Raw genomic sequence first — 27,666 nt, forward strand, 5'->3', positions numbered from 1 at the left:
AAAATGCAGTGGAGAGGCAGAGAGGGAGATTATAAAGTAGGTATTAATGCCCAACAACAAGAACCAGTGATACTGGGAAGAGATGTTATGGGGGCACAAGGGAAAATATATGTGGTGACCAGACAGCAACTTGGCAGAGAAACAGAAGCCATGTTAAAAGGGGCTGAAGGAAACAGGGTGGAATCTGTTTGCGAGCCTCAGCTCACCATAGCAACCCTTGGCAGGCCTGCTGAAGGAGACAAACTGTATCAAATGGTCTCTGGGGAAGAGACAGAGCATTTCAGAAAAGAACTGGATAAGGATACCAGTTTGAAGCAAATAAAGGAGCAAGCCCTGACCCAACAGATTCCTTTCACTGACAAACTGAGGAATCAAGTTGTGTGTGAGAATGGGATTTTATATAGACTGTGGATGCCTGCTGAGAGAAAGGATGAATGTGAACCAGTGAAGCAATTGATAGTACCTAGCAAATACAGAACCAGATTGCTAGAGGTAGCCCACGATGTCCCATGTGCAGGACATCTGGGAATAAAAAAAGACCAAGAGGAGATTGGCTGCACACTATTATTGGCCAAACATCTCCAAAGATGTAAAACAACATTGTCTATCTTGTGGTATATGCCAAAAGGTGGGAAAAAGTGGAGTAAAGACTAAGGCACCCTTAAAGCCCCTTCCTATAATTGGACAACCCTTTTATAGAGTGGGAATAGATTTGGTGGGCCCTTTTTCCAAACCCACAAGGCATGGCAAGAAATATCTATTGGTGGTGGTGGATTTTGCCACCAGGTACCCAGACGCAGAAGCACTAAGATCTGTAGAAGCCCCTGTAGTGGCAGAGGCTTTATTAAAAATCTTTATGAGGCTGGGTTTCCCTCATGAAGTGCTGACGGATCAAGGCAGTGTATTCATGGGAGAAGTGATGCAATGTATGTGGAAATGTTGTGGTCTAAAACATCTAAAGACCACTACTTACCATCCCGCCACTAATGGGCTAACAGAGAGATTCAATGGGGTTTTGAAGGGCATGATAAGAAGCTATGTTCAAGATCACCCACAAGACTGGGATGAACGGTTGGGATGCTTCTTATTTGCATACCGAGAAGTCCCTCAAGAGTCAACAGGCTTCTCACCCTTTGAACTGATGTTCACTAGAAAAGTGAGGGGACCTTTGGAACTGTTAAAAAATTCATGGGAAGGAACCCTGGGAGAGTACAAAACATCTGTAGTAGATTTTGTATTGGAATTCCGCAATAAATTAACATCAATGATGGAAGTTGTGAAAGAGAATCTCAGTCAAGCTCAGGAGAAGCAAAGTTACTGGTATGACAGAACAGCCAGGGAACGTGTGTATGATGTGGGAGATATGGTTATGGCATTCATACCCAGGAAACATGACAAATTACAGGCTAACTGGGAGGGACCATATACCATAAGAGAAAAGCTTGACACAGTGACGTATGTAATTACCACAGACCAATTAAACAAAAGCAAAGTGGTTCATGTAAATATGTTAAAGCCTTACCATACCAGGGATGCAAAGGTGTTGCAAGTTACCTTATTCCCTGAGGGAAGTGGGCTTGAACTTCCGGATTTGGTACAGGAAAGCAAAAACAAAGGAGGGGTAGATCAAGTGGAATGGTCAGAGGAGGTGAAGGAGGAAGTAAAGGAAGAGATTCTGAGAGTTTTGAAAAACTATGGGAATCTCTTCAGCAATAGACCTGGCCGAACCAGTATAGCCAAACATTCCATTGATACTGGAGATCATGCCCCAATTGGATCTATGCCGTACCGTGTGAATGGGAAGTTTTGAGTGAGATCAAAAGGGAGGTCGAAGATATGCTGGAACTAGGAGTGATCAGGGAATCCATCAGTCCCTGGGCCTCAAGTATTGTCCTGGTTCCGAAAAAAGATGGAACGACAGGATTTTGCATTGATTATCGGCTAATCAATAAAATTACGGTCCCAGATGCGTATCCTATGCCCAGGGTAGACGCAATGTTGGAGTTATTGGGGGCAGTAACCATTATCTCTACGTTAGACCTCTGTAAAGGATTTTGGCAAATGGAACTAGACGAGCAATCCAGAGCCAAAACTGCCTTCAGTACACCAGATGGGTTATATGAGTTTGTGACCTTACCCATGGGACTAAGGAACTCACCAAGTTCGTTTCAGAGGCTAATCAATACTGTGTTGCAAGGCATGGCAGATTTTGCAGTGGCCTATATAGATGACATGGCCATTTTTAGCAAGTCGGTGCCTGAGCATGTCCAACACCTGACAACAGTATTGGAGGCCTTAAGAAAGGCAGGCCTCACAATAAAAGCGAAGAAATGCCAGTTTGGGTTGAAGGAGGTGGTCTATTTAGGACATAAGGTGGGGAGTGGGAAAATCACCCCCTTATGGAGCAAGGTGGAGGCAATACAAGCGTGGCCTATCCCCTTAACCAAAAAACAAGTTAGGGCATTTCTAGGTGTGGCTGGTTTTTATAGGAAGTTTGTGGAAAATTTTGGGGAAATCGCAACCCCCTTGCATGAATTGACAAAGAAAAAGTGTTCTGAGTGTGTGGTATGGACGGATGAATGTCAGAAGGCTTTTGATCTGCTGAAGCAAGCCTTGTGCCAAGGACCTATATTAATGGCACCAGACTATGAGCAACCATTCATCGTGGCTACGGATGCGTCAGACCTCGCGCTGGGAGTTGTCTTGCTGCAGGAGAGAGAAGGCACCAGACATCCAGTGGCGTATCTGAGTCGCAAGCTGACGCCGAGGGAGAAAAACTATCCGTCGGTCCAAAAGAAGTGCCTAGCGGTCGTGTGGGGACTGAATAAGTTGCGCCCATACGTGTGGGGACGAAGATTCACGGTAACAACGGATCATCGGGCCTTGTTATGGTTACAGACTATGAAAAACCATAATACTATGCTGCAGAGGTGGTCCTGGGCCCTACAAGACTATTAAGTGGACTTCCAGTTCATCAAAGGAAGGACAATGTATTGGCCAATGGACTGTCAAGGCAGGTGGCTGGGACTGCCGTGACGTGATCAGACAGAGGAACAAAGAAAGACATTTTCCCCAGAGAGACTTATTTTATTTGTTAATCCGGCGTATAAATCCTGGAACAGGAATAATACTCTGCCGTTATTTTAAGGGGGGGGGAAATGTGATGATCCTGTATTAGTGTAAATATGGTAAGTGCTGTTTGTATAGGAGATACATGGTAAGTGGAATGAAAGAGGAAGGGGGAGTGAATGGGCAATAGAATGCTGGATGATTGGCTGAGTGTTTTGAATGGCTGAAAGTATAAAAGGAAGAATGACAGTTAAATCTGGGGAACGTTGGTGGACTTGAGAGGGTTGTTTTGGTGGGTTTTGAGAGGAGATTGTGTGGAGAGTTGGTGGATGTGGGGAGAGTGTGGAGTTCGGATTAATACTAAGACCAGTACCAGAAATAGATGAAACCATATGCTTAAGTGCCTTTATAAAGTAATCTTGTTATCTTTGTTATATTTAATAAAAACTATATTTGGTTTACCGAAGGCCTGATCCTTGGCTGGGGTTTCACAGACCAGAAGGGAGGGTAAGGTAATGACCAAGGCTGAAGGGAAACTGTAACAATTGGTGGCAGCGGTGAAGGGAAATATAACACCACAAGTATTCAGAGCAAACCAGAATTATCAGCATTGATACAAAGGGATTGGGACAGCTTAAGCACGCAGTCACAGAGGTAACCTGATAGAGAGACTCAGGCAGAGTCTCTGGGAATACTGGTTATAGGATGTGACTGGTGGTGCTGCCTAGCAGGGGGATCTGTTGAGATCTGTGCTAGAGCGGGGAGAGAAACCATAAAAAAGGACAGTCCGGACTGGTGGAGTCCCTGGTGGTGCCTAGTGACAGGCAGTAACCACGAGCAGGTAGGAACCTGACAGGGAGAGCCAGGGAAGGGCGTCACAACCCCCCCCTCGGTTGGTGGGGGGGGAGGAGGTTTCCTTGTGCCTCCAACAGAGCTGCCTCAGGGTTGCTGCTGCAGCCAGTTTAAGCAAGATCATAATTTATCATTATTTCACTGATATTGTTCCTTACTTTTGTGGAGTTAATTGTATACTCATTCTATAAATAATTTTACTGGTGACTTCTATATTTAGGCAAGGGATTTATTATTGATACCATTGCCAATAATAATAACTATAATTAACAGGTACGTTATTGTTGTAGGATATAATTATACCCAGATATTCCACTAGCAATGCCACCCAAAAAGGGAACAAGGGGTGCAAAAGGTAAAGGGAAGGCTTGTCGGCCTCCGCAAAAGCGCCCCCCCGATGCCTGGCTCTTCTGATGAGGATGAGGCCCCCCCTTGGGTGGCAATTTTGGCTCATCTTGAGGCTTTAGAGCGGGGGAGGAGGGTTTCTCCAGATCTGGGGCCCTCATTATTTATCCCCATTAGTGGGGCTGCACCCACCCCCGGATTTCCACAAGGGTGGTGGTGGTGGCAACCCCAGGGACCCTGAAGCCACCCCTGGAACCTCTGCTGGAGTTGTTGCCAGGCAGAAACGTACCATGGCTAAGTCTCGGGGCATGGCGGTCAGACGGCCCCAGGGTATTAACAATGATGTGCTTGCATTAATCCTAGCGCGCCTTGATGCACTGGAGACTCGCCCTGACTCGAGCCAGGTAGTCACCGAGAGGCCGGCAGCTATGTCATCAGCTGTGGCAGCAGGGATTCAGGACATGGTTTCTGCACCTGAAGTTGGACTCACATCACCTGCTGTGGTGTATGCGCTACAGGGCCGTTGGTGGGTGCAGGTGAGTCTGCCCAGCCGGCGCCGGCTTCGGGGGGGGTCAGGTTCGGGGTGGCCGCCTTTGGAGCCATTGGTCACCACTCCAGGAACCGCAGCCGCTACTCCGCCTAGATCACAGGCTAGTTGTCTGTCCCAGCCACCGCTCCAGGCTGCATGCGGCCAAATTTGGCCGCATGCAGGCTCTGGACAGGTGATGACATCAGTCATGTCAGCTAAAGGGCTTGCTCCCACATCCATACTTGCTGGGGAACTTCAGCAACCTACAGCAATGGCAGGTCAGGGTGCTCTGTCTGACCCTTTAGGGTCGGTTGCTGTTAATGCCATTCCTTTTGGGGAGACGTCAGTCACTTTAGGTTTTCACCTGCTCCCCTCTACGAAGAACAAAATTTGGCAGGGGGAGTACGTGGATGTGTTTTCATTGTTATATCGGGAACATCCCAAAAGGGACAAGGACAAAGATGCTGAGGGCGAGGGTGAGAAACCTAGGCGTAGGAGAGTGGTCCATTGGACTCACCTGAAGGGTGATTTTCACAGGTATGCCTGCCATCACTCTGGGCTATCACTGCCATCTAGCGTCCGAGGCAAGAATGCACTGTAGATAAAACCTGGGTGTCCAGCCCCTCCCACTCCAGTTTCATTCGAACGAGTCCGAAGTGGCGTATGTGAGAGGAACGGAAAGGCCCATGGGCCCAGGAGCAAGGAAAATGGAAGCAACCAGCTTGACAACAACATATAACCAAATGCATTAGAATGGAAATCTAGCTATTTGAACTTAACCCAACAGTGCAGCATAAACTACCTACGAGCAGGGTATAAGGTGAAGCATAACAGCCAGAACTCCTCCAACAGGGAGGGCCGTGATGGCAGGCATACGTGTGAAAATCACCCTTCAGGTGAGTCCAATGGACCATTTCCCACAGGTAGCCTGCCATCACTCTGGGATGTACCAAAGCAGCCCCTCATAGGGAGGGACCACCAAGGAACTATTTATCATGAAGGACATGTTGCAAGACATGCCTCCTGAAAGCAGCGTCAGAGGAAGCGTACCGGTCAATCTTATAATGTTTCACAAAGGAGTTCGGCGTAGACCAAACCGCAGCCCGACAGATATCTGCAATGGGCGCGTTGGGCACGAAGGCCGCTGATCTAGTGGAATGGGCCGTGATATTAGTTGGCACAGGAAGATTCATGGAGTCATATGCCAGAGTGATGCAGGCCCGCAACCAGCGGGACAAAGTGGACCAGGACACCTTTTTTCCCCAAGGTTCTAGGGTGAAAGGATACAAATAGTGCCTCAGAGAGCCTGATATCTTGGGTGCGTGAGAGGTAGATCTTGAGGGCTCTGCGAACATCCAGGGAATGCCAGGACTTCTCTAATGGGTGGACTGGCCTGGGACAGAAGGACGGGAGAACGATGTCCTGCTTACAGTGGAACGCTGAAGAAACTTTAGGACAGAATGATGGATCTGGCCGTAACACTACAGAGTCCTTATGAAAGATGCAGAGATGGCGTGCCGAAGACAACGCTCCCAGCTCTGAGACTCGTCTCGCCGATGTAATAGCGACCAGGAACAGAACCTTAAAAGACAACAGCCGGAGAGAGACAGACGCGAGGGGTTCGAATGGGGGGTGCTGTAGGGCTTGCAGGACCTCTGAGAGGCTCCATGATGGGAAGTAGTGGCGCACGGGCGGAGAGAGACGTGAGGCCCCTTTCAGGAATCGTTTGACGAGGGGGTGGGAACCCACAGGGACGGTCGAGGAAGAGGCAGACAGGATAGATAAAATAGTGGAGGCATGACGGCATAGAGTGTTCGCCTTCAGACCCCTTCTGAGCCCTCTATAGAGAAACTGTAATACCTGCTACACAGTGACCTGAGAGGGAGGGTGCCCTTGGAGGTGCACCAGGTGGAAAATGCCCACCAAGTGCTCTGGTATATACGCGCTATTGATGGTCTTCGAGAAGCCAAAATGGTATCCACGACTCCTGGGGGCAAGCCGCAGCATTCAAATGTCTCCGCTCAAACGCCAGGCTGTCAGACTCAGCCAGGCTGGGTCCGGCTGCCAGATCAGTCCCTGAGAGAGCAGGTCCGGCCTGACAGGTAGTGTCCAGGGGTCCATGACTGACAGTGCAAGGAGGTCTGAGAACCACGGTCGACGCGGCCAATGTGGGGCTATCAAGAGTAGCTGGGCCCTCTCGTGCCGCAGTTTCTTCAATGCCTTGCCTAGGAGGGATATCGGTGGGAAGGCATACAGGAGACCCTCTAGCCAAGGTGCTGTCAAGGCATCCACTGCTTCTGCGGATGGGTCCAGGTACCTTGAGAAGTAACGGGGCAGCTGGTGGTTGTGGCTCGAGGCAAATAGATCCACCGAGAGGGTGCCAAAGTGTTGCTGCAGCATATCGAGCACCGTCGAATGGAGCTTCCATTCTCCTGGGGAGACATTCTGCCTGCTGAGCCAATCGGCGGTCACGTTCAGCACCCCACTGAGATGTTCTGCCCGTAATGACAATAGGTGGCTTTCGGCCCAGTTGAAGATTAGGGTCGCCTCTGCCTGAAGAGCTCGGGACCTGGTGCCCCCTTGCCTGTTCAAATGTGATTTGACGCAGGTGTTGTCTGTGCGAATTAGTACGTGCTGAAGGGAGAATAGCGGCTGGAAGTGTCAGAGGGCCAGATGGACGGCTCTGAGTTCCAGCCAATTCACAGACTGATGTTGCTCCACTCTGGACCATGTGCCCTGGGCAAAGCTGGAATTGCAGTGTGCCTCCCATCCAGTCAGGCTGGCATCCGTGGTGATAGTGATCCTGTTTGGTTCCCGAAAGGGAGTGCCCCTGCTGAGGTGTGACTGCAGTGTCCACCAGCGAAATGACGCTCTGAGTGATGGCTTCAGACGGATCACGCGATGTGAGGAGATGGCAATGTCGGCCTGGAAGGGTAGCAAGGCCCACTGGAGAGGCCGAGTGTGATGTCGGGCCCACGGGACAATGTGAATAGTGGAGACCAATGTTCCGAGGACCTTTGCCAGGAACATGATGTCCGCCTTTGAACGTCGAACCAATGATGTTGCCATGCTTCGGATGGTGGAGATGAGCTCTGGAGACAGAAACACCATGGCCTGGGACGTGTCCAGTACTGCTCCCAGATGCTGGAGCCGCTGAGTTGGCTTGAGATGGTTCTTCTCGGTGTTGACTAGCCAGCCGTGGGACCTGAGAGCCTCCAGAGTGTAGCAGAGTTGTCTGTCGGCTTGGTCCTTGGAACTCGCCCGAAGGAGAAGGTCGTCGAGATAAGGGTAAATATGGACCCCCTGAAGTCGAAGTGTGGCCACCAGGGTGGCCATTACCTTGTTGAACACTCTTGGGGCTGACGCAAGGCCGAATGGCATGGCCCGGTACTGAAACTGGTCTTGGCCCAGCGTGAATCTTAAGAATCGCCTGTGGGTGGGACAGATTGGAATGTGGAGATAAGCGTCTTTGAGGTCTATAGATGCTAAAAAACCTCCCTGTTGCAGTGCTTCCACAATGGACGCCAGTGACTCCATTTTGAACCTGCGATGCTTGACAAAGCGGTTTATGAATTTGAGGTCCAGAACTGCCCTCCATGACGAATCTCGCTTCGGGACCGCAAACAGGAGGGAGTAGATGCCTTGCGACCTTTCCGCTAGTGGTACGGGTTCTATTGCCGCTATGTTGAGTAGATGGCGTAGGGCATCCTGCATGATCCTCCTGCGTGAATTGGAGACTGGTGATGGGTGGTATCTGTCTGGGGGTGGCAGCCAAAACTCTATGTTGTATCCACATAGGAAGATGCTTCTGACCAGGGGACCCTTGACAGAGGAAGCCAGGCACTGGCGAAGAGAGAGAGCCGGCCCCTGATAGGAATGGCGTCAAAACTGCTTGCGCTGCCGAGCTCCTCTGCCGTACGAAGAAGGGGCTTGTCGGCCTTGATACTGGAATCTGCCCTGGTAGCGCTGTCTGGGCCAGGATGGCCTGGATGATCGGAACTCGGGGACTCGTGTATCTCGGCCTTGCCCCCAGGCCGCATCCCCCGAAAGGGCTGGAAGGGGCAATATGGGGCAAACCGGCGAAACTGTCTGCGGTCATCCCTCTTGGTTGTGGCTAGGGTAGGCTTTCGATTGTCCTTCAGGTCAACCAGGACCACTTTAAGGGTGTCTTCCCCGAAGAGCAGTGACCCCGAGTAGGGAGCTATGGACAAATTGGTTCAGGCCGTAGAATCGGCATCCCAGTGTCATAGCCATAAGGTCCTTCGAGCTACTACTTCGGCAGCCAGGGCCCTTGCTCCTTGGTGGGTGGCGTCCAAGGTGGCATCTGCCACGAATGCAGCTGCCTTATGTAGCCTGACTAGCCCCTTTCTCAGTGTGGCTGGATCCGGGTTGGGATCATCCAATAGGTCATCAAGCCACATCATGGAGACCCTGGAGAAAATTGAGGCAGCAGCCGAGGCCCGGATGGAGAAGGCGGATGCCTCATGGTTCTTGCGGAGCGCGAAGTCAAGCCGCTTTTCAGAGGGGTCCTTGAGTTGCGAATCTCCTTCTTTCGGAAGGAGGGACCTAGAAATCAAGTCCGAAATTGGCTGGTCGATGCCAGGGACATTCAGGAAGGACATAAAGTCTGGGGCCAAAGAATAAAGTTTGTTGGCCAATGGTGAAAAGCGACGTGGACGTAGAGGACGGGCCCATTCCTCTTTGGCCAGCTGATTGATGGGATCTGGTACTGGAATTGAATGGTCCGCTGATCGGGGTGATTTGAGGACCCTGGCGCCTTTCACAGGAGGAGCCGCCTGCTGTGTTTGTGCAGGTTGGATGCACAGGGTGTCCAACACTCTATGGCAGAGGGGGAGGTAATCGGCCGAATCGAAGTGGCGGTAGGATGAATCCTCATCCAGATCAGATTCTTCACTCCATTCGTCAAGGACTGGGTGCATGAGGGATACAGTGTTGTCCATCCCTGAGGGCTCACCACCAAGTCTGCCTCTGGAGATATCAAACGGGTTAGGAGAAGAATGAGGGATGTCATCCTGACCACCAGGCTGTCGAATCGAGGTAGACTGCCACGGGGATGGAAGTTGAGGCGAGAGGCATGCCTGAGACTGAGGCTGAGCTTGGGAGAGAAACCCAAGTACCTCTCGCAGCTGTGACAAAAATTCTGGTGTCACCTGTAGTCCTGATGGTGGTTCAGGAGGTACAGGGGGCTCCTGTGGGGGCAGATGTGGTTGCACCGGAGGAGGCAGCGCGGCAGAGGGAGGATCCGAGTATCGAGGTGTCTAACTGGGAAAACCTTCAAACTCGTCCTCTGAGGACCCAGCAGGGGATTGGAAGAGAACAGGTAATGCTTGATGGGCAGGGTCCTCTAAGGTTGGGGCTGAAACATACCGGGCCTGCTTGGAGGCACTGTGGGCAGACAGATGTTTCATCTTGGTGAGAACTTTGGCGTGCTTATGCTTAGGGGCCTTATGTTGCCCTGGAGCTTTGCACTGCTGACTTGCTCCTGAGGTTTGCGCTGCCTCTGGTTGCTGGTCTGCCATGTCAGGGTCCGGATACACCCACACAATGGGGAAGGTGTGGTATCAGCCCTGTGAGTGAACAAGGAGCGTTGTGCAGGCTAGGTGGCCAAGCAAGAGAAGGTTAGGTTCGCTATGGCCTAGGAAAATATGTGTGGGCACGCCCACAGGAGAAATTGCCCACAGGATTAATGATTAGTGATGCAATATGAGCCACAAGCTAAGTACACGCACACAGTGGGGAAGGTGCGGTACTGCTAATATGCACTGAGGAGGAAATATTGCATCAGTGTGGCCTACGCACAAGGCCCAATACCAGCACACAATGGGGAAGGTGCGGTATCGAGGGGTGCTCAGTCTTACAATTCTAACAGGCAGCCTGGTTCAGTCAGCATAAGAAAAACCTTCATAAAGGGAAAAAAGGCCGCAGTGAGTCAGAGTAGAAGATGACTCAAAAATCAGGCAGCAGCTAAAATGACGGCCGGCAAAAGAAAAGCTTCAAAGAGGACGCCTGCAGTTCCAAAGGGCAGGACAAAAGTGAGAGCCGCCGCCATTAGGAAAGATGCTCCGTGAGCCAAAAACCACAGGGGGGAGAAAAAGATCACAGGAGCGATCTGGCGGGGGGGGGTTCCTACTCGCCACCCCCTCCGAGTCGGAACCAAGCGCCGCCAAGGCCAACCGCTCCCCAAACAGAGGGCCGCAGCCGCAGGCTCCCGGCTGCAAACAGCAGGCCACTGCCGAAGCCGCGGGGAAACGAGGCAAGGCCACGGAGAAAGTAAGGTCGAGGGAGGAGAGGCTGCAGCTGCGACCTCCAACAAGGGAGAGGCGGCCGCCTCTACCCAAGCAAGGGGAAAAAACAAGCAAGCAGGGAAAAAAGAAAAAACGGGGGCGAGAACAAACAATCCCCCACTCCAAAAACTGACGGAGGGGGGGAGGGAGTCGCAGCCGCCGCTCAACCAACAAGGAAAACAAACAAAACTATCTAAGAAGGCAAAAGAAGAAGAGAGAGAACTTATCCACGCTCTGTAGGTATCCAAACGTCTCGGACGAGACAAGAATGAAAAACTGGAGTGGGAGGGGCTGGACGCCCAGGTTTTATCTACAGTGCATTCTTGCCTCGGACACTAGATGGCAGTGATAGCCCAGAGTGATGGCAGGCTACCTGTGGAAAATTGACCGTACCTGGGCCAACTGGCTGCCTGCATTCTTGATATATGCTGGAGTGCTGGAGTGCTGATGGAAAGGCAGCCCCAAAGGGGGCTGTCTCTCTTGAAGTACTTGGATATAATCTATAGAGCTTATGTAGACTGACTGCAGCCAGTGCCATGACTGGGGATAGATGTGACAGTGGGCATCTTCTCAGCAGGCAGTCGGCTGCTACCCTTCCCCGCATTAATGCGGGGCAAGGGGTTCAACCACGGCTGTTGTGCTGGGACTTTAATGCCCGGGGGGTCTGCACACACACCCCATGTTGTTACCGACACGACTGTGCCATGTGTGGAGCTACACACCCTTCCACGGCCTGCCCCAGACACAGGTTCTATAGGGGAGGTGGTAAGGAACAGCAAGGGGGGAAGAAACAGCCCCCACCTGGAGTTAATCAAGGTAAAGGGCCCCTCCTCAATTAAGTTACACGTTTTACGGGCCTTACTTGCTGGTTACCCGGCGGTAGGGGACGCCCGTTTTTTATTGCAAGAGTTTTTGTCAGGCTTCTGTATTCCTTATGACGGTCCAAGGGTCGCCTTCATGTCCCGCAATTAGAAATTTATCATGGGCATGGAGGCACTTGTGCAGCTGAAAATTGATAAGGAAGTTCAGGCAGGGAGGGTGCTTGGCCCATTCCAATTACCCCCCCTCCCTTTAGGTATAGTGCCCAGAAAGGCTGCAGGGGAATTTAGATTAATCCACCACCTGTCATACTCACGTGGACGGTCAGTTAATGATTTCATTCCTGACAGTCTATGCACTGTCCACTACACCTCTTTTGATGCTGCAATGCGCATGGTGCGCACTTGTGGCCGAGGTGCCTCCATGGGCAAGTGCGACATCAAATCCGCCTTCCGCCTTCTACCAGTCCACCCTGAAGATTTTGAACTGCTAGGTTTTACTTTCACAGGAAAGTTTTACATGGATCGAGCATTGCCTATGGGATGCTCGATCTCTTGCACAGTTTTTGAACGTTTTAGTACCTTCTTGGAATGGGCTATTAGAGGACGGACTGGGCTGGATTCGGTGGTGCATTACTTGCATGATTTTTTATTTGCTGGAAGTGTTGGCATGGGTGTATGCCAACACTTAATGGCACAGTTCCATGCCTTGACAGAGGAACTTGGGGTTCCTTTAGCCATGGAAAAGACCGAGGGTCCAGCCACCGTTTTGACCTTCTTAGGCATTGAAATTGACTCTGACAAACAATCAGGGGCGTCACTATGGCAGTGCGGCAGGTGCGGGCTGCACTGGGTGACACCAAGACGGGGAGTGACACCATGAGCCACCGCCCCACCCCCACCCCGCCCCACCGGGAAGCTGGGCAGGCAGGCGGAGAGCTGCCCTGCCAGCTCCTCCTGGCTACTGCCAGAGCCCGGCTGGAAGCTGCAGTGCAAGCGCCACCACCGCCTCCCCCTCACCCCTCTCAGCAGCAGCAGGAGGGGCGGCCGGCCAAGCAGCCAGCCAGGAAATGCTGTGTTGGTTCCCCCCCTTCCCGGGGCCGGCAGAGGATGGACAGACCGATGGATGGCGGCGAGGGACAATGCCGCCGGCTCCCCCGGGCTGGAACTGCCCATCTCAGAAGGGGCGGGACATTTGGGAGCCTCCGGCAGCTTGGCAAGGAAGGGCCGAGGCTGCCTGGAGAAGCGCCGCCGTCCAATCAGCTTCTCAGGCACGAGCCTCAACTCCGCGAAGCAAGCGTTTCGGATCGGAGCGGTCGATTAACCCCAGACCTCGGCGGCATCTGCATCTGTTTTGGATGCCAAAGGTTCAGTCCCGGCAGCATTTCCAGGTCGGTCTGGGAAAGCCTCCCTGCCTGAAACTTTGGGGAGCCGCTGCCAGTCAGTGCAGGTATTACTGAGCTGTATGGACCAATGGTCAGACGGCCTTCAATGCGATGCAATCATATATATAGGAACCTGTATAGGTCCAGATGTTGCTAGACTCCAATCGCCATCCTTCCTGACCCTTGGCCAGGCCGGCTGCTGGGACTTGGCAACATCTGGAGGGCTGCAGAGATACATCCAAGCAGTATATAAGGGGTAGCCAACTTGGTGCCCTCTAGGTGTTGTGGGGCTCCAACTCCCCTCTGCCTCAGCTAGGGAAAGGGGATGATGGGAGTTTAAGTCCAAAATCATCAGGCGGGTGCCATGTTGGCTATAGAGACTTCCCTTCTCCCTCTCAGCTCAAATGGTGCAACATTCTGCTCCCTGCACCCAAGTTAGGCCGTCATCCTAGGCAGGCTTTCATGGGAATAGGCCCCACTGTGCTCAGTGGGGCTTGCTCCCAAGGAAACCTGCTGAGGACTTCTCATTTCAAGACCAGGCCAGAGGGCCCTGATCCCAAAGGGCCCTGATCCTAGAGGCATGCTCTTCTTAGGATCTCTTGCAGGGCCAAATGACTTTTTCTGCCTGTTGTAGCCATTGTGATGCGCAGTGTTACATTTTGCATGAATTTTTAACTATGTTTGTGTTGCTTCTCATGTTGTATTTTCTTGTATTACAATTTCCATTCCTGGAACTGCATATAGAATTGTAAGACAAGAAAATGCAATATGAGAAACAAAAAGAAGCAATAAAATACAATTAAAAATCAGTATGAGTATTTCATATGCGGAGCAGCTAAATGAAGCTCACAGACCACAGCTTGGGAACTCCTGTGGTAGAGAATGGGCAGGGCATTTATGGGTCCTCCAGAGGGTTACTGGACTCCCAGTTCCCATAATTCCTGGACCATCGATGACTAATGATGGTGTCCATTTGCATGTGCCATCGTCTTTGTTTCAACTTTCCAGGCCTAGCTTGAATCCCAAACGTGCATTGAATACATTGGGACTTGCTTCTGAGTAAACAAACATCAGATTGCACTATAAATATATTTACGGATTGTGTAATTCATAAACATGTTTGAGAGTCATGTTTATATAAATATTTCTTCATACTGTGTCCCAATAAGTATTTGATTTCACACTATGGTTGTAGATGATTTTTTCCTCTACATTTTAAGTGTGCCCTTCTTCCTGGGGGTGGTCATGGTTCTCCGTTGTTTTCATCCTGAGGGGAGGATAGGCTGAGAGATGGTGAGTAGCACATTTAAGGTCTCTTCACCTCCCCCCCTTTTTAATTTGTATTTATTTTATATTTCTCCAATATCTTCCCCTGGCTGTTTTTATGTATTTTAAATATTTGTAGATTAAATAAATAGGAAATCATAATTGTGAACCTCCCTAAAAGCAATTTACCTATCCTTATGTTTTGGCAAAGTGGTGGTGTGAAGGCATGCTGGTAGAACAAGAGACCATGTTTGAGGCATGTTATAAGGTGTTTGAGGACTTTGTCACACATTACTTTTTGAGACCTGTAGATTCACATTGGAAAGAACACGTGCACGTATTGAATGGTGGCTTGGGTGCTGTTTTTTCAGTCTACACTGCATGCGTAGGGAAGGTGATACATCATCTGGCAGCTAGCTTCATAACGTGAGAATGAAAAACATTTGGATCACCATTCACTTGTTTACTTTTCTCACTATTGAGACCACTTCATATATTACTTTTTCATACACAGAAATTTAATCTTTGTATAGGAAAAAGTATTTTGTAAAATATGAAGGACAGTGGCTGCCCAGTCAGTATAACCACTGTACAAGATCTACTCAGCCACTGTAATTACCTTTTTGTTTTGAGTGCCATTTTGTCTGGGTCTTGGTTCAGGTGTGTATCCAACTTTGATGTGCTTATGGAAGGGGTGTGCAAGTAGTGCCCCCCCAAGTGTGGAGGCTTGGACAAACATTGTGTTATGGAAAACCAAAGTCTGTGTGAAAGTACATATTTGGGAATGCCATCAGTGTAATCCTAAACACACTTAATAAATAATATCGAACTTGCACATCACAAAATATATTACGGTCATGTCCATAAGCACCAGGAGGGTAGTCGCCCAGGGGATCTTAGTCCCTCTGCTTTTTTGGGACCAGGGTCCCTATGTCTCCAAGCATCCTACAGTCAGCATGAAAAGGGAGTGTGTTAGTCACTGAGAAGAGTCTTCTAATATGCTTCCTTGCCTTTCCTGCTGATTGGAGCCAATCAGAGTGAAAGGAGGTGAGTCAGCCACTGAGAAGACTCTTCTCAGTTGCTAACGCTCTCCACTTACATGCTGATTGGCTCTTAGAGATGTTTGTTGTTGTGAGAGAATGCATTAACAAAGATCTCATTCTTAATCCAGGAGTAAAAAAGGGTGTATGTGGCTGCAACTATCATGAAGGAACTCTGCACTTCTGAATTTTCTACTGAACAACTGATAAATACCTATGTAACTTTGTGTCTGGAGACTTATTATTAAGAATCACTTTCCATAACTATAAGGAGGTATGTCCACACACATGCATCCCAGGCACCTAAATGAGGGGTGAGAGCAGCATAGGGACATAAGCAGATGTCTTATTCCAGGGGTTCCCAAACTTTCCTTCTACATAGACCACTTGAAAATTGCTGAGGGTCTGAAAGTATCTGAAAATTTACTATGGGCATATGCAAGATAATTAACTCCCATTAGTGATAAGAGCAAGAATTTGGGCTGTGTGTATGATATTGTAATTTAAAGGTGTAATTTTAATTTTGTTAGTTGTTTATGTCACTACTATTGCCATTACATTCAGTGATATACGGGAATTACGATTTACGAGTAACATTAGTACAAAAAAATTACTAAAGATTCTGTATGGTCTGGTACGGGAGGAGGTCCATGGGGGTGACACCATGAGTTACCGCACTGGGTGACACCAACCCTAGTGACGCTACTGCAAACAATGCTGCAAGCTGCCCCATGAGAAGCTTCTTATTCTACATAGGAAGATCAAAGAAGTTACAGGTGCCAAGAAAGTCTTGCTTTCCACTCTTCAGGAGTTGGCAGGACACCTTAATTTCGCATGCCGGGTCATAGCACTTGGCAGAGCATTCCTAAGGCGAGTTTATGATGCCATGGTGGGGCTCTCACGACCCCACCATAGGTTTCAGGTTACAGCTGCATTACGTGCTGACCTTGCTGTGTGGTCCTCATTCTTACAGGATTTCAATGGAATTTCCTTTTGGAGGCAGGACTGACTTTTAGAGGCAGAATTACAAGTACAGTCTGAAGCGTCTGGGGGTTGTGGTTTTGGGGTAGTCTTTGGGTCTTCCTAGTGTAAGGGACGATGGCCACAGATGTGGGTGCAAGAAGGTTTAGACAAGGATCTGACCTTTCTGGAGTTTTTTCCAATACTTGAGGCTGTCTATCTGTGGGCCTGGGAGTTCAGGAACTCCACGGTCCACTTTTGGTGTGATAACATGGCCACAGTCCAGGTTATTAATTCCCTTACATCCAGGAATGCCAGGGTTATGGGTCTCATCCGTTCCTTTGTTCTCCAGTGCATGCGCTTTAATATTCTGTTTCAGGCACGGCATGTTCCTGGCATTAATAACGATGTCGCTGATGCTCTGTCACAGAATCAGATGGATCATTTCCATCAGTTGGCACCATGGGCCAGGGCTCGGCTGGAAGCCATGTCCCCTGCGATTTGGGAGATTGGAGAGCAGTCGGAAAGGGCCATAAGCCTTTCCATTGCCCCCCAGCACGCTCGCCAGTTACCGGAGGGCAGGTAGGGTGATGCGAGAATTCTGGACCACCAAGGGCTATACTCCGGAGTGGCCTATTCCGGTAAGTCACATCATGGAATTCCTGGTGGACGGCAGGAGACGCGGCATGTCAGTCCGTGCTCTTCAAGGTAAGCTGGCGGGGCTTTCCTTTTTAGCGAAGGCTGGTGGCTTTTCGGATCATGCTGGGGACTTTAGGGTCCGCCGCATGTTGACAGGGTGGGCTCGGGAACAACCCGTCCCACCAGATTCCCGCTGCCCTATCTCGCCAGACATGTTGCTGGGTATGGTTGAGCAATGGGAAGCAATTTGCTCATCCAGCTATGAAACTAAGCTATTTCACGCAGTGGCCCTTACGCTGTTTTTTGGAGCTTTCAGGATTGGAGAGGTAGTGGCCTGCTCTAAGCAAGATCTATCTGGGCGTGCCCTCCAGTTTACAGATGTCTCCATAGAAGGAGGTTGTGCCTGTATAGTCCTGAGAAGGTCTAAAACGGACCAGAGGTGTAAAGGAAGGCACGTGTGTTTGGCCCCAGCCTCAGTGCCTAACCTCTGCCCTGTACGGGCTTTGCAAGCATTTTAAAGAGACAGGGGATCTGGTGAGGGATATTTATTCACCCATGCAAACCAGGAACCCCTCTCCGTTTACCAGTTTGGGGCTTTAACAAAAAGGGCTTTACAGGGGATTGGCCATGACACTGCACATTTTGGCACCCATTCATTTAGAATTGGAGCTGCTTCTACAGCAGCAGGTTTTGGTTTTCCACAGGCACAGGTGCAGGCTGTTGGGCGTTGGTCTTCTGATGCTTTTAAGGGCTATATTCACCCCTTCTAGAAGGATGGGGAATGCGGAAGCTTAACATTTGCATTTATTTTGACAGGTTGCTGGTTGGGCATGGGGCAGACATGCATCCTTATTTGTGGCCACAGCATGGTGTTCTGGGCAGCTCAAAGGGCAGCGAACCCGAGCGCCGGCTCCCAGCTGGGTTTGAGTAGATGGGCAGCGGTACAGTGGCTTGGCCGGCGAGGAATGTGTTGGGAGGGGCTCCTACCCACTCTATTCCAGCAACATTTGATGCGGACAACTCCGCAGGTACTGGTCATCCACCTTGGTGGGAATGACCTTGGCTTGATGCAGGGCAAGGCCCTCATCATTCAAGCATGTGCTGACATGCAGCTTATCAGGCAACGGTGGCCTGGCGTATGTCTGATATGGTCAGACATGCTCCCGTGGAGGGAGTGGCATGGGGTATGGGATCCACGGGCTATAGATCGGGCATAGAAGATGGTCAACCATCGGATTCAGTTGGCCCTTCTTCAATATGGTGGGTTGACCATCCCACATCCACTCATTCAGCACTGGAAGGGTGAACTTTACAGGCAGACGGCATTCACCTGTCTGACACAGGTAACGATTTATTTCTTGGGGACCTGAAGGGGTGTCTGCGAGAGGTGCTTCTCAGCAATGGGGCAAAGGGAGACTAAATAGAGATTTTTCCCCCTTTTGTGGCAGGAAGGTGCGGGAAGGGAAATAGTTAAGGACAGCTAGGTGGCCTCTATAGGCACCTTTGGAGGTGATTGGCGGTTCCAGAGGCCTGTCCAGCAAGGCTTTGTGGCTCAAGGTCAGGATATGGGCTGCCTCTGGGGTTAACCTATCTCATCTACCCAAGGGTTATTCAACCCTGGGTGGGGATGACGTGGGAAGGCCCCCCTACTCACCTACAAGGTGTGGCAGGCGTAAGGGGTAAGTGGATGGGCTTGCCCTTGCCCAGCAGGGGCTGGTCGCCCAAGAGCTGTATGGCAAGCTACTTGCTTAGAGATAGTCCCGCACCTAGAATTTCCCTCTGCACGTCACTTTAAATTGGGTTTGTATGTTGTAACTTAATAAAATGGCCCTTGTTCAACCCAGCTGAAGTGTCAGTGTCTTATTTCGCCCCTCAACTGCAAATGGTCAATATAGGAATCAAATTGATTATATAATTGGTAGCAGAAGATGGAGAAGTTCCATACTTTCTGCAAAAACAACACCAGCAGCAGAAAGTGGTACAGATCATGAACTGGTCATATTGAAAAGCAGAGTAAAGCTAAAGAAGAACAACAAAGCAATCATAATGCCAAAATACAATTTAACTAACATCCCAGAAGAATATAATGAGCAAATAAGGAACAGATTTGAGGCTTTAAACTCAGTTGACAGAGAACCAGAAGAACTATGGAATGAAGTCAGAGAGATTATCAGGGAAGAATGCAAAAAGACAATACCTCTAGTTAAAAAGAAAGACCTCAACGGATGACTGAAGAAACTCTTAAAATGGTTAAAGAGAGAAGGAAAGCAAAAGCAAAAGGAGATAGAAACATGGTTAGAACCCTAAATGCAACAATACAGCGACTTGTACGTAGGGACAAAGTGAACTATTACAATGGTTTTTCATAGAAATAGAAGAGGACAACAAAAAGGGTAGAAAAAGAGCCCTATTCCAAAAGATGAGAGAAATTAAAGGGAAATTTAAACCAAGAGTAGGGATGTTGAATAATCAGTAGGGAAACACACTGACTAACTGAGATGAAATAAAAGGAAGATGGAAGCAATACACTGAAGAACTCTATAAAAGAGATGCCAGGATGACAGATTCATTCATGGAGCAACCGTACGTTGAAGAACCAGAAATTTTAGAATGTGAGTTGAAAGCTGCTCTTAAAATACTTGGAAGAAACAAATCATCAGGAACAGATGGCATACCATCTGCTACAAGCTACTGAGACTGAATAATTTTTTTGTCAGGAAATATGGAAAACTAAACAATGGCCCACAGACTGGAAGCGGTGAATATATATCACAATTCCAAAGAAAGGGGATTCCAGGGAATGGAGTAATTATCGAACTATTACCTTAATATCCCATGCAAGTAAAGTAATGCTCAAGATTCTACAACAAAGGCTCTTATCTTATATGGAGCAAGAAATGCCAGACATCCAAGCTGGATTTAGAAAGGGAAGAGGCACCAGAGATCATATCGCAAACATACGTTGGATAATGGAATGGACCAAGGAATTTCAGAAGAAAATCACCCTGTGCTTTATAGATTACAGCAAAGCCTTTGATTGCGTAAAACATGAAAAACTATGGAATGCTTTAAAAGAAATGGGGGTGCCACAGCATCTGATTGTCCAGATGCGCAACCTATACTCTGGACAAGAGGCTACTGTAAGGACAGGATATGGGGAAACCATTTGGTTCCCCTTTGGAAAGAGTATGAGGCAGGGGTGTATTTTATCAGCCTATTTGTTTAATCTATACATGGAACATATACGGAAAGTGGGATTGGACCAAGATGAAGGAGGTATGAAAACTGGAGGGAGAAATATCAATAATTTAAGATATGCAGATGATTCCATACTACTAGGAGAAACCAGTAATGATTTGAAATGAATGCTGATAAAAGTTAAAGAGGAAAGCACAAAAGCAGGACTACAGCTGAACGTCAAGAAGACTAAAGTAATGACAACAGAAGATTTATGTAACTTTAAAGTTGACAACAAGGACATTGAACTTGTCAAGGATTATCAATACCTTGGCACAGTCATTAACCAAAAGGGAGACAATAGTCAAGAAATCAGGAGAAGGCTAGGACTGGCAAGGGCAGCTGTGAGAGAACTAGAAAAGGTTCTCAAATGCAAAGATGTATCACTGAACACCAAAGTCAGGATCATTCAGACCATGGTATTCCCGATCTCTGTGTATGGATGTGAAAGTTGGACAGTGAAAAAAGCGGGTAAGAGAAAAATCAACTCATTTGAAATGTGGTGTTGGAGGAGAGCTTTGCGCGTACCATGGACTGCGAAAAAGACAAATAATTGGGTGTTAGAACAAATTAAACCAGAACTATCACTAGAAGCTAAAATAATGAAACTGAAGTTATCATACTTTGGATACACCATGAGAAGACATGATTCACTAGAAAAGACCATAATGCTGGGAAAAACAGAAGGGAGTAGAAAAAGAGGAAGGCCAAACAAGGGATGGATTGATTCCATAAAGGAAGCCATAGACCTGAACTTACAAGATCTGAACAGGGTGGTTTATAACAGATGCTATTGGAGGTCACTGATTCATAGGGTCACCATAAGTCATTATTATTATTATTATTATTTATCATCATCATCATCATCTGTATATGCCCCATAGCCGAAGCTCTCTGGATGGTTTACAACAATTAAAAATATTAAAAAGAAATATACAAATTTAAAAACACTTTTTAAAAAAACAATTTAAAAACACATGCTAAAATATATTAAAAATAATTGACTTGAAGGCGCATTTTAAGTTACACTGATTTAATTTTAAAAATGTTTACTGTGTTGGATTGTTGCTTGTATTTTAGTATTGTTTTGTTATTTATTGTATTTTTATGCTGTTTTATGTTCACTGCCCAGAGAGCTATTGCTAGTCGGGCGGTATATAAATTTAATAAATAAATAAATAAATAAATAAATAAAATAACAACAACAAAACCACCCACATAAGTCCTTTGGGCGATCCACAATTTATTAATCACAATAACCACAAAAACCTGTACTATTGTACTATCATCTATTTATCTATACTAGTTGCTTGGTTCTTCTGTCTAGTGTGTTCAAGAAATAGTGGAAATCTGCAGAAGATGGCACTGAACTATTTAGATAGGAACTTGCTTACTGGTCAGTTGTTATCATTGAGTTCTATGGGACAAAGTGAAAAGCTTGCATAATGGCATACAATTCAGGGGGACACAAAGGTTCAGGTTTATTCCCATCCCAATCCCAAAATCTTTATTTTCTTGAATATAGATAAATGGTTGGAATCATTCATTTTTTTAACTGTGTTTTTAAAAGGAATTATAGAAATATCAACATAAAGAGAGGACATTAAAAGGCAACTTGACAAATCTATTACCCCTTTTCCGCAATTATGGGTTTCATTCCTATGGAAAAAAGCTGCACTTGGAGGACAATATTACACTGGGAATAAAATCTACACATTTTGATATTTGGTGCCCCAGCCTCCATCAACAGTGACCACAATATGGGATGCAATACGTCTCTACGCTTAGAACATTGTTCTCATTTACAGTCTTCTCTCCCACACAGCCTGCCTGAAAATGGGCTTGGTACCTTGTAATCCATCTGTTCAGAACAGTTAAAGACATAGACCATCATTCCAAGTGCATGGCCCAAATCCTTGGTTGTCTCAGTTTTGCCAGTTCCAGCTGGACCTGCCGGAGCTCCACTCATTGTTAGGTGAAGAGACTGGGTAAGAGTGATGTAACACCTTTAAGAAATGAAAAGGACAATTACTATAACAGATCAATAATATCTTTCTTTAGTGATTGACATTCCAAATCCACAAAAATGCAGGAACTTGTAGTAGAGATTATAATCAACTATCATTTATTATAATTTAATATTTATAGCCTTTTCTTCTATCATCAAGTACCCAGAGTTGTCCTCTCTTGGCCCCAGGCTATGGTCTGAAGGCACATGAGGGCAGGACCCTGCTGGTCGGGTCTGGTCAGTGCCTGGATGGGAGACCGCCTGGGAACCATATGTAAGCTGCCTTGGGTTTCTATCCTGGAAAGAAAGGCGGGGTATAAATGAAATAAATAAATAAGAAAAGACCTCTTATTTAATAATAATACAAATTTTATTTTTGTATTGGTATCATTTTGTCTTCTGTTTAGTTTAATGTTTGCTTTTTAATTTTGTTGTATTCAGTGTTGCTTTGTTTAAGCTCTTGTATCAGATTAGTTTATTTGTATTATTTTACACAATGTTGTATGATTTTTTTTTATTTACTGATATTAAGATTTATAATTATTTCCAATATGTTTTGAATTGTATGCTTCTTGATCATTTGACAGGTTGTGAACCATTTTGGGCACAATCTTGTGGAAAAGTACAATGCAAAAATAAACAGATAATAAAACATTATTATTATTATTAGCAGCAGCAGCAGCAGCAGCAACAGCCTTCATCACTTTCATGATCCCAGAGCAGGTAACAACCAATTTAAAAAGCTGTAACAAAATTAAAACAATCTACAATAAAGCACAATATAAAACAGCAGCCAACAAAAATGACTGAAACCTAAATACAGTAAATACACAGTGGGTACATCTGACAAAATATCTCCCATCAGTCCCCACTAAAAGCTTGGGAAAATAAAAGTGTTTTTCATTGGTGTTGAAAGATAGCCAAAGACGACAAGAATCCTGTTTCAAAACCCTCCATTGCACACTTGTAACCCTCCTTTACACATCATATTCATCTTTTACTGAGTTAAGGTTTAATGTCATGCCTTCCACTTTTCTCAATGATCGTTATACAAAACTTCACTTAGAACACTGGTTTTGCGTGTTTTGTAAAACAGCTATAGAGGATGCAGTTCATTATGTTACCCAGTGTTTTTTATATAAAAATCCTCGTGAGAAATATTTGTCTGAGTTTAGCCACAGGAAAAAAATTGTTTCACCAAGTAAGTTTGTGTGTTTTTTCCCTATCGGACAAAGAAAATTATGTCGCAATGCATGTTTCTTTATTTGCCCTGGCAGCTAGGAATTTAAGAGCTAAATTTGTGTCTCACCTTTGAATGATGTATGTTTGTAATGGCATATTGCTGAACAAATAAAATGATTATGACTGAGTATGACATCATATTCATGAAGAGGCCCCGAGAGCAGAAGGAAAGTAGAGCTCCACTGCTTCCCCCCATCTGCAAATGAACAGCCACCGCAGCTCACATATAGGCACTCCATGCAGTCAGGACCCCCAGTGATGTAGCAGTCCGTTGGTTGGAGCATCCTCACTGATTAAGAGCCAGCATGGTGTAATGGTTGGAGTGTTGGATTAGGACTTGGGAGATCAGGGATCAAATCCCCACTCAGCCATGAAGCTTGCTGGGTGAACTTGGGCCAGTCAGTCTCTCAGCCCAAGCTACCTCATAGGGTTGTTGCAGGGATAAAAAGGAAGGGGAGGACAGCCATGTATACCACCTTGAGCTCCCTGGAGGAAAGGTGGGATAGAAATGTAATAATACAATAGATGCTGACATGGCAGGTCAAGCTAAATATGTTTAGGTGATGCATTGCATGAGAAGTATGTGATACTGAAGTATGGCAGAAGGGATCAACAATCTCTAATACAAACTGAGTTGAGATGCCATCCTCTGAACTTTTTTGTTCCCCTGTCTTTCTGTATAGCCATTTAACTTACTGTATTTATATTATGCCCTATGGCTATATAGCCCCTGGATCAGGCTAACCAATTAATAGTGCAATTCTATATCTGTTTACTCAGACGTAAGTCCTATTAAGTTCCATGGGGCTTACTCCCTAAGACTGCAATGCTACAGTCACATACCTGGAACTAAACTCTATTGAACTCAATAGCACTTACTTTTGAATAAGCATGTATAAGATTACACTATGAGTCTTCCTCATAGAACTCGAACTTTCTTCGATCTGCCTCAACACAAGTATGGATCTGGTTTCCAGGGCTGACATAAGTGCAGAAACAGGTATCTGAGGCACAGATCCTTATGTATCCCCTTAATTTTTACAAGGAATCTTCTCAAAACTACCATTAAATCATAGGCCACTTCTGGGTTCACATATGCATTCTGTGATTTGTTGGTTGTTTTGTTGTCATTCTACGTAAAAATCATGCCTTGGATCCATGTTTTTGTGGTGGTGGGAAGCACGATATCTCTCATTTTTACTGTGATGTTTACTAATGGAAGCTTTAATTTGGTGGTAGTTTTATGGGGACCCCATGTAAAGACATGCAAATTCAAGAGGGTTCACTTTAATTCTACTGGATCCAACTTTTACCCAGACCCCAAACAATGTGAGTATGACAGCAAACATGCGTATGCATGTGTGTGCTCTGTCTCTTTTTGTCTTGTGTGGGGAGGAGGGAGGTGACAAGCAACCAGAGGGGCTAGCGTCCATGGCAAACATGCCCATGCATTTCAAAGGTTTGCAACCCTTGACTGCTAAAGTATAAAGCTATGATTTCATGTCACTTCAAATCCCACTGCAAAAAAAAAGAAAAAGAAATCCTTATTAGGCCTTATCCTACTATTTTCAAGTATAAAGGTTTGCCTTTTCCTTCCAGGCAAATGTTTTAAAGCAAATCCTACTGGCCTTTGTCATGCAATACTCAGAGAACTCTGCAGATTATATGGGGACATTTTGTATCCCAACACAGCTATTTTACTGTATAGTTTTACTGTTTTTCAGTAAAACATCACATTTCCAATATTAAGGATTTCTAACAGGAGAGGATACCACATTTTATGTTCATCTTAGCATTTTACAAGATTGATCCAGTAGAGATAACCTACTATTAGACAAAACAGACTTTACTAAATTGTTTTTAAAAGATGTGTTTTAAATTTGTATATGTGTTTTTTGTGTTTCTAGGTACTGTAAACCGCCCAGAGAGCTTCGGCTATGGGGTAGCATAGAAATACAATAAATAAATAAATAAATAAATAAATAAATACCTGTCAGTTAAAGGTGTAATAACTAGCCGAGGGGTATTCCCCAAGTACTCATAGTAGTACTGGAACTGAGCATCACATATGTTGGCAAAGCAGTGTTTTTGTGCCCAATCCCATCGATGGCGTAGTTGTGACAGCCAAGCAAAAGCCTGGGAACTGGTGACCTGAAAAACAACAACACATCACCATTGCACAACAGTGATGTTATACAGATGCTGTTAGAGATGAAAGAATCCAGACATGCCAAAATGCCTCAACTGTCATCACTAGTTTTCACGCCTCATTCCCAGTCTTTCACAAGTAATTACCCTCACGCTGGCAATTATAAGGGATTAGATTCACTCCTGGGCATCTCTGCACCATACAGAGGCAAGTGTAATGTAAGATCTTTTTAATGGAGGCTTTTGTTGCAGCAGACATTACAACTTCTTCTGCCAAGATATGTTTCTCATTTATAAGAAACAAACTCCAGGGATTGGATATGACTCAATTTTATATATGCCTTCCAGCATCATTCATTTTATTCATCAGATCCTATTTTTTCTCTTTTTTTATATAACGTCCCCTGGGCTCCACAAAACAATTATATCTTTGATGCCTCATTTGTTTTTTTCTTGTCATTCGAATCCCATGCTAAACCTGGACTGTCTCTCTAAAATATCAGTGATATCAGTAGAAACGAAGTCCTTTGTGTCACAGGTAAGTGATGCAGGGCCCATGAAATTTTTGTTGTTGTTACTGCTGCTGCTGCTGTTATACCCCACCCTTTCTCCCAGAAAGAAGACAGCAAGCAAAACACTAAAAACACTCTAAAACATCTTAAAAACAGACATTAAAATATATTAAAACAAAACATCTTTAAAAACATATTAAAACAAAACGTCTTTAAAAACAACTTTTTTTAAAAAAAAAGTGTTAAAAACACCTTAAAAAGCAATTCCAACACAGATGCAGACTGGGTTAAGGTCTCTACTTAAAAGGATTGTTGAAAGAGCCTAAAAGAAAACAGAGATGGTACCTGTCTTATATTTAAGGGGAGGGAATTCTAAAGGGTAGGTGCCACAACACTAAAGGTCAGATTCCTATGTTGTGTGGAAAAGACCTCCTAATAAGATGGTATCTGCGGGAGGCCCTCAGCTGCAGAGCACAGTGACTGACTGGGTATATAAGTGGTAAGACAATCTTTTAGGTAACCTGGTCCCAAGCTGTACAGGGTTTTGTACACCAAAACCAGAACCTTGAATTTGGCCCAGTAGCTACTGGGCAGCCAGTGCAATTCTTTCAGCAGCAATACCCTGCCCCAGTGAACAGTTGTGCCACTACATTTTGCATCAGCTGCAGCTTTCAGACTAACCTCAAGGGCAGCCCCACATAGAGTGCACTACAGTAATCCAACATGGGGGTTACCAGTGCATGGACAACAGTGGTCAGGCTGTCCTGGTCCAGAAACGGAGCTATCTTACCAGCCGAAGCTGGTAAAAGGCACTCCTAGCCAATGAGGTCACCTGGGCCTCTAGCGACAAGGATGAATTCAGGAACATCCCCAGACTATGAACCTGGTCTTTCAGAGAGTACGACCCCATCCAAAGCAGGCAATTGACCAATTATCTGAACTCGGGAACCACCAACTCACAGCATCTCTGTCTTGCTAGGATTCAGACTCAGTTTGCTGGCCCTCATCCACCCCACCACTGCTAGTGGTCCAGGGCTTGCATAGCCTCTCCCAATTCAGATGTTACAGAGAAATAGAGCCAGGTATCATCAGCATACTGCTGACACCTCACCCCAAATGTCCTGATGACTGGTCCCAAGGGTTTCATATAGATGTTAAACAGCATTGGGGACAAGATGGTACAACTGCCAGGGAGCTGAAAGACAATCACCTAATACTATTCTCTGAAAATGACCCTGGTGATAGGATCAGAAACACTGTAAAAAAGTACTTCCAATACCCATTTCACTAAGTCACCTCAGAACGATACCA

General features: G+C 46.5%; 1 protein-coding gene across 1 annotated transcript in view; it reads right to left on the reverse strand.

Annotated features, from left to right (window-relative positions):
* DNAH11 (dynein axonemal heavy chain 11) overlaps nucleotides 1-27,666 on the reverse strand; it is a 321,971-nt gene that overhangs the window by 192,037 nt on the left and 102,268 nt on the right. Inside the window, exons 33-34 of the mRNA XM_061586942.1 lie at nucleotides 25,686-25,846; nucleotides 22,295-22,451 (exon numbers count right to left, since the gene is read on the reverse strand). Coding sequence (XP_061442926.1) covers nucleotides 22,295-22,451; nucleotides 25,686-25,846 — 318 coding nt within the window. The remainder of the gene's footprint in view (nucleotides 1-22,294; nucleotides 22,452-25,685; nucleotides 25,847-27,666) is intronic.

Source organism: Rhineura floridana, chromosome 10 (assembly GCF_030035675.1).
Source record: "Rhineura floridana isolate rRhiFlo1 chromosome 10, rRhiFlo1.hap2, whole genome shotgun sequence".
NCBI lineage: Eukaryota > Metazoa > Chordata > Lepidosauria > Squamata > Rhineuridae > Rhineura > Rhineura floridana.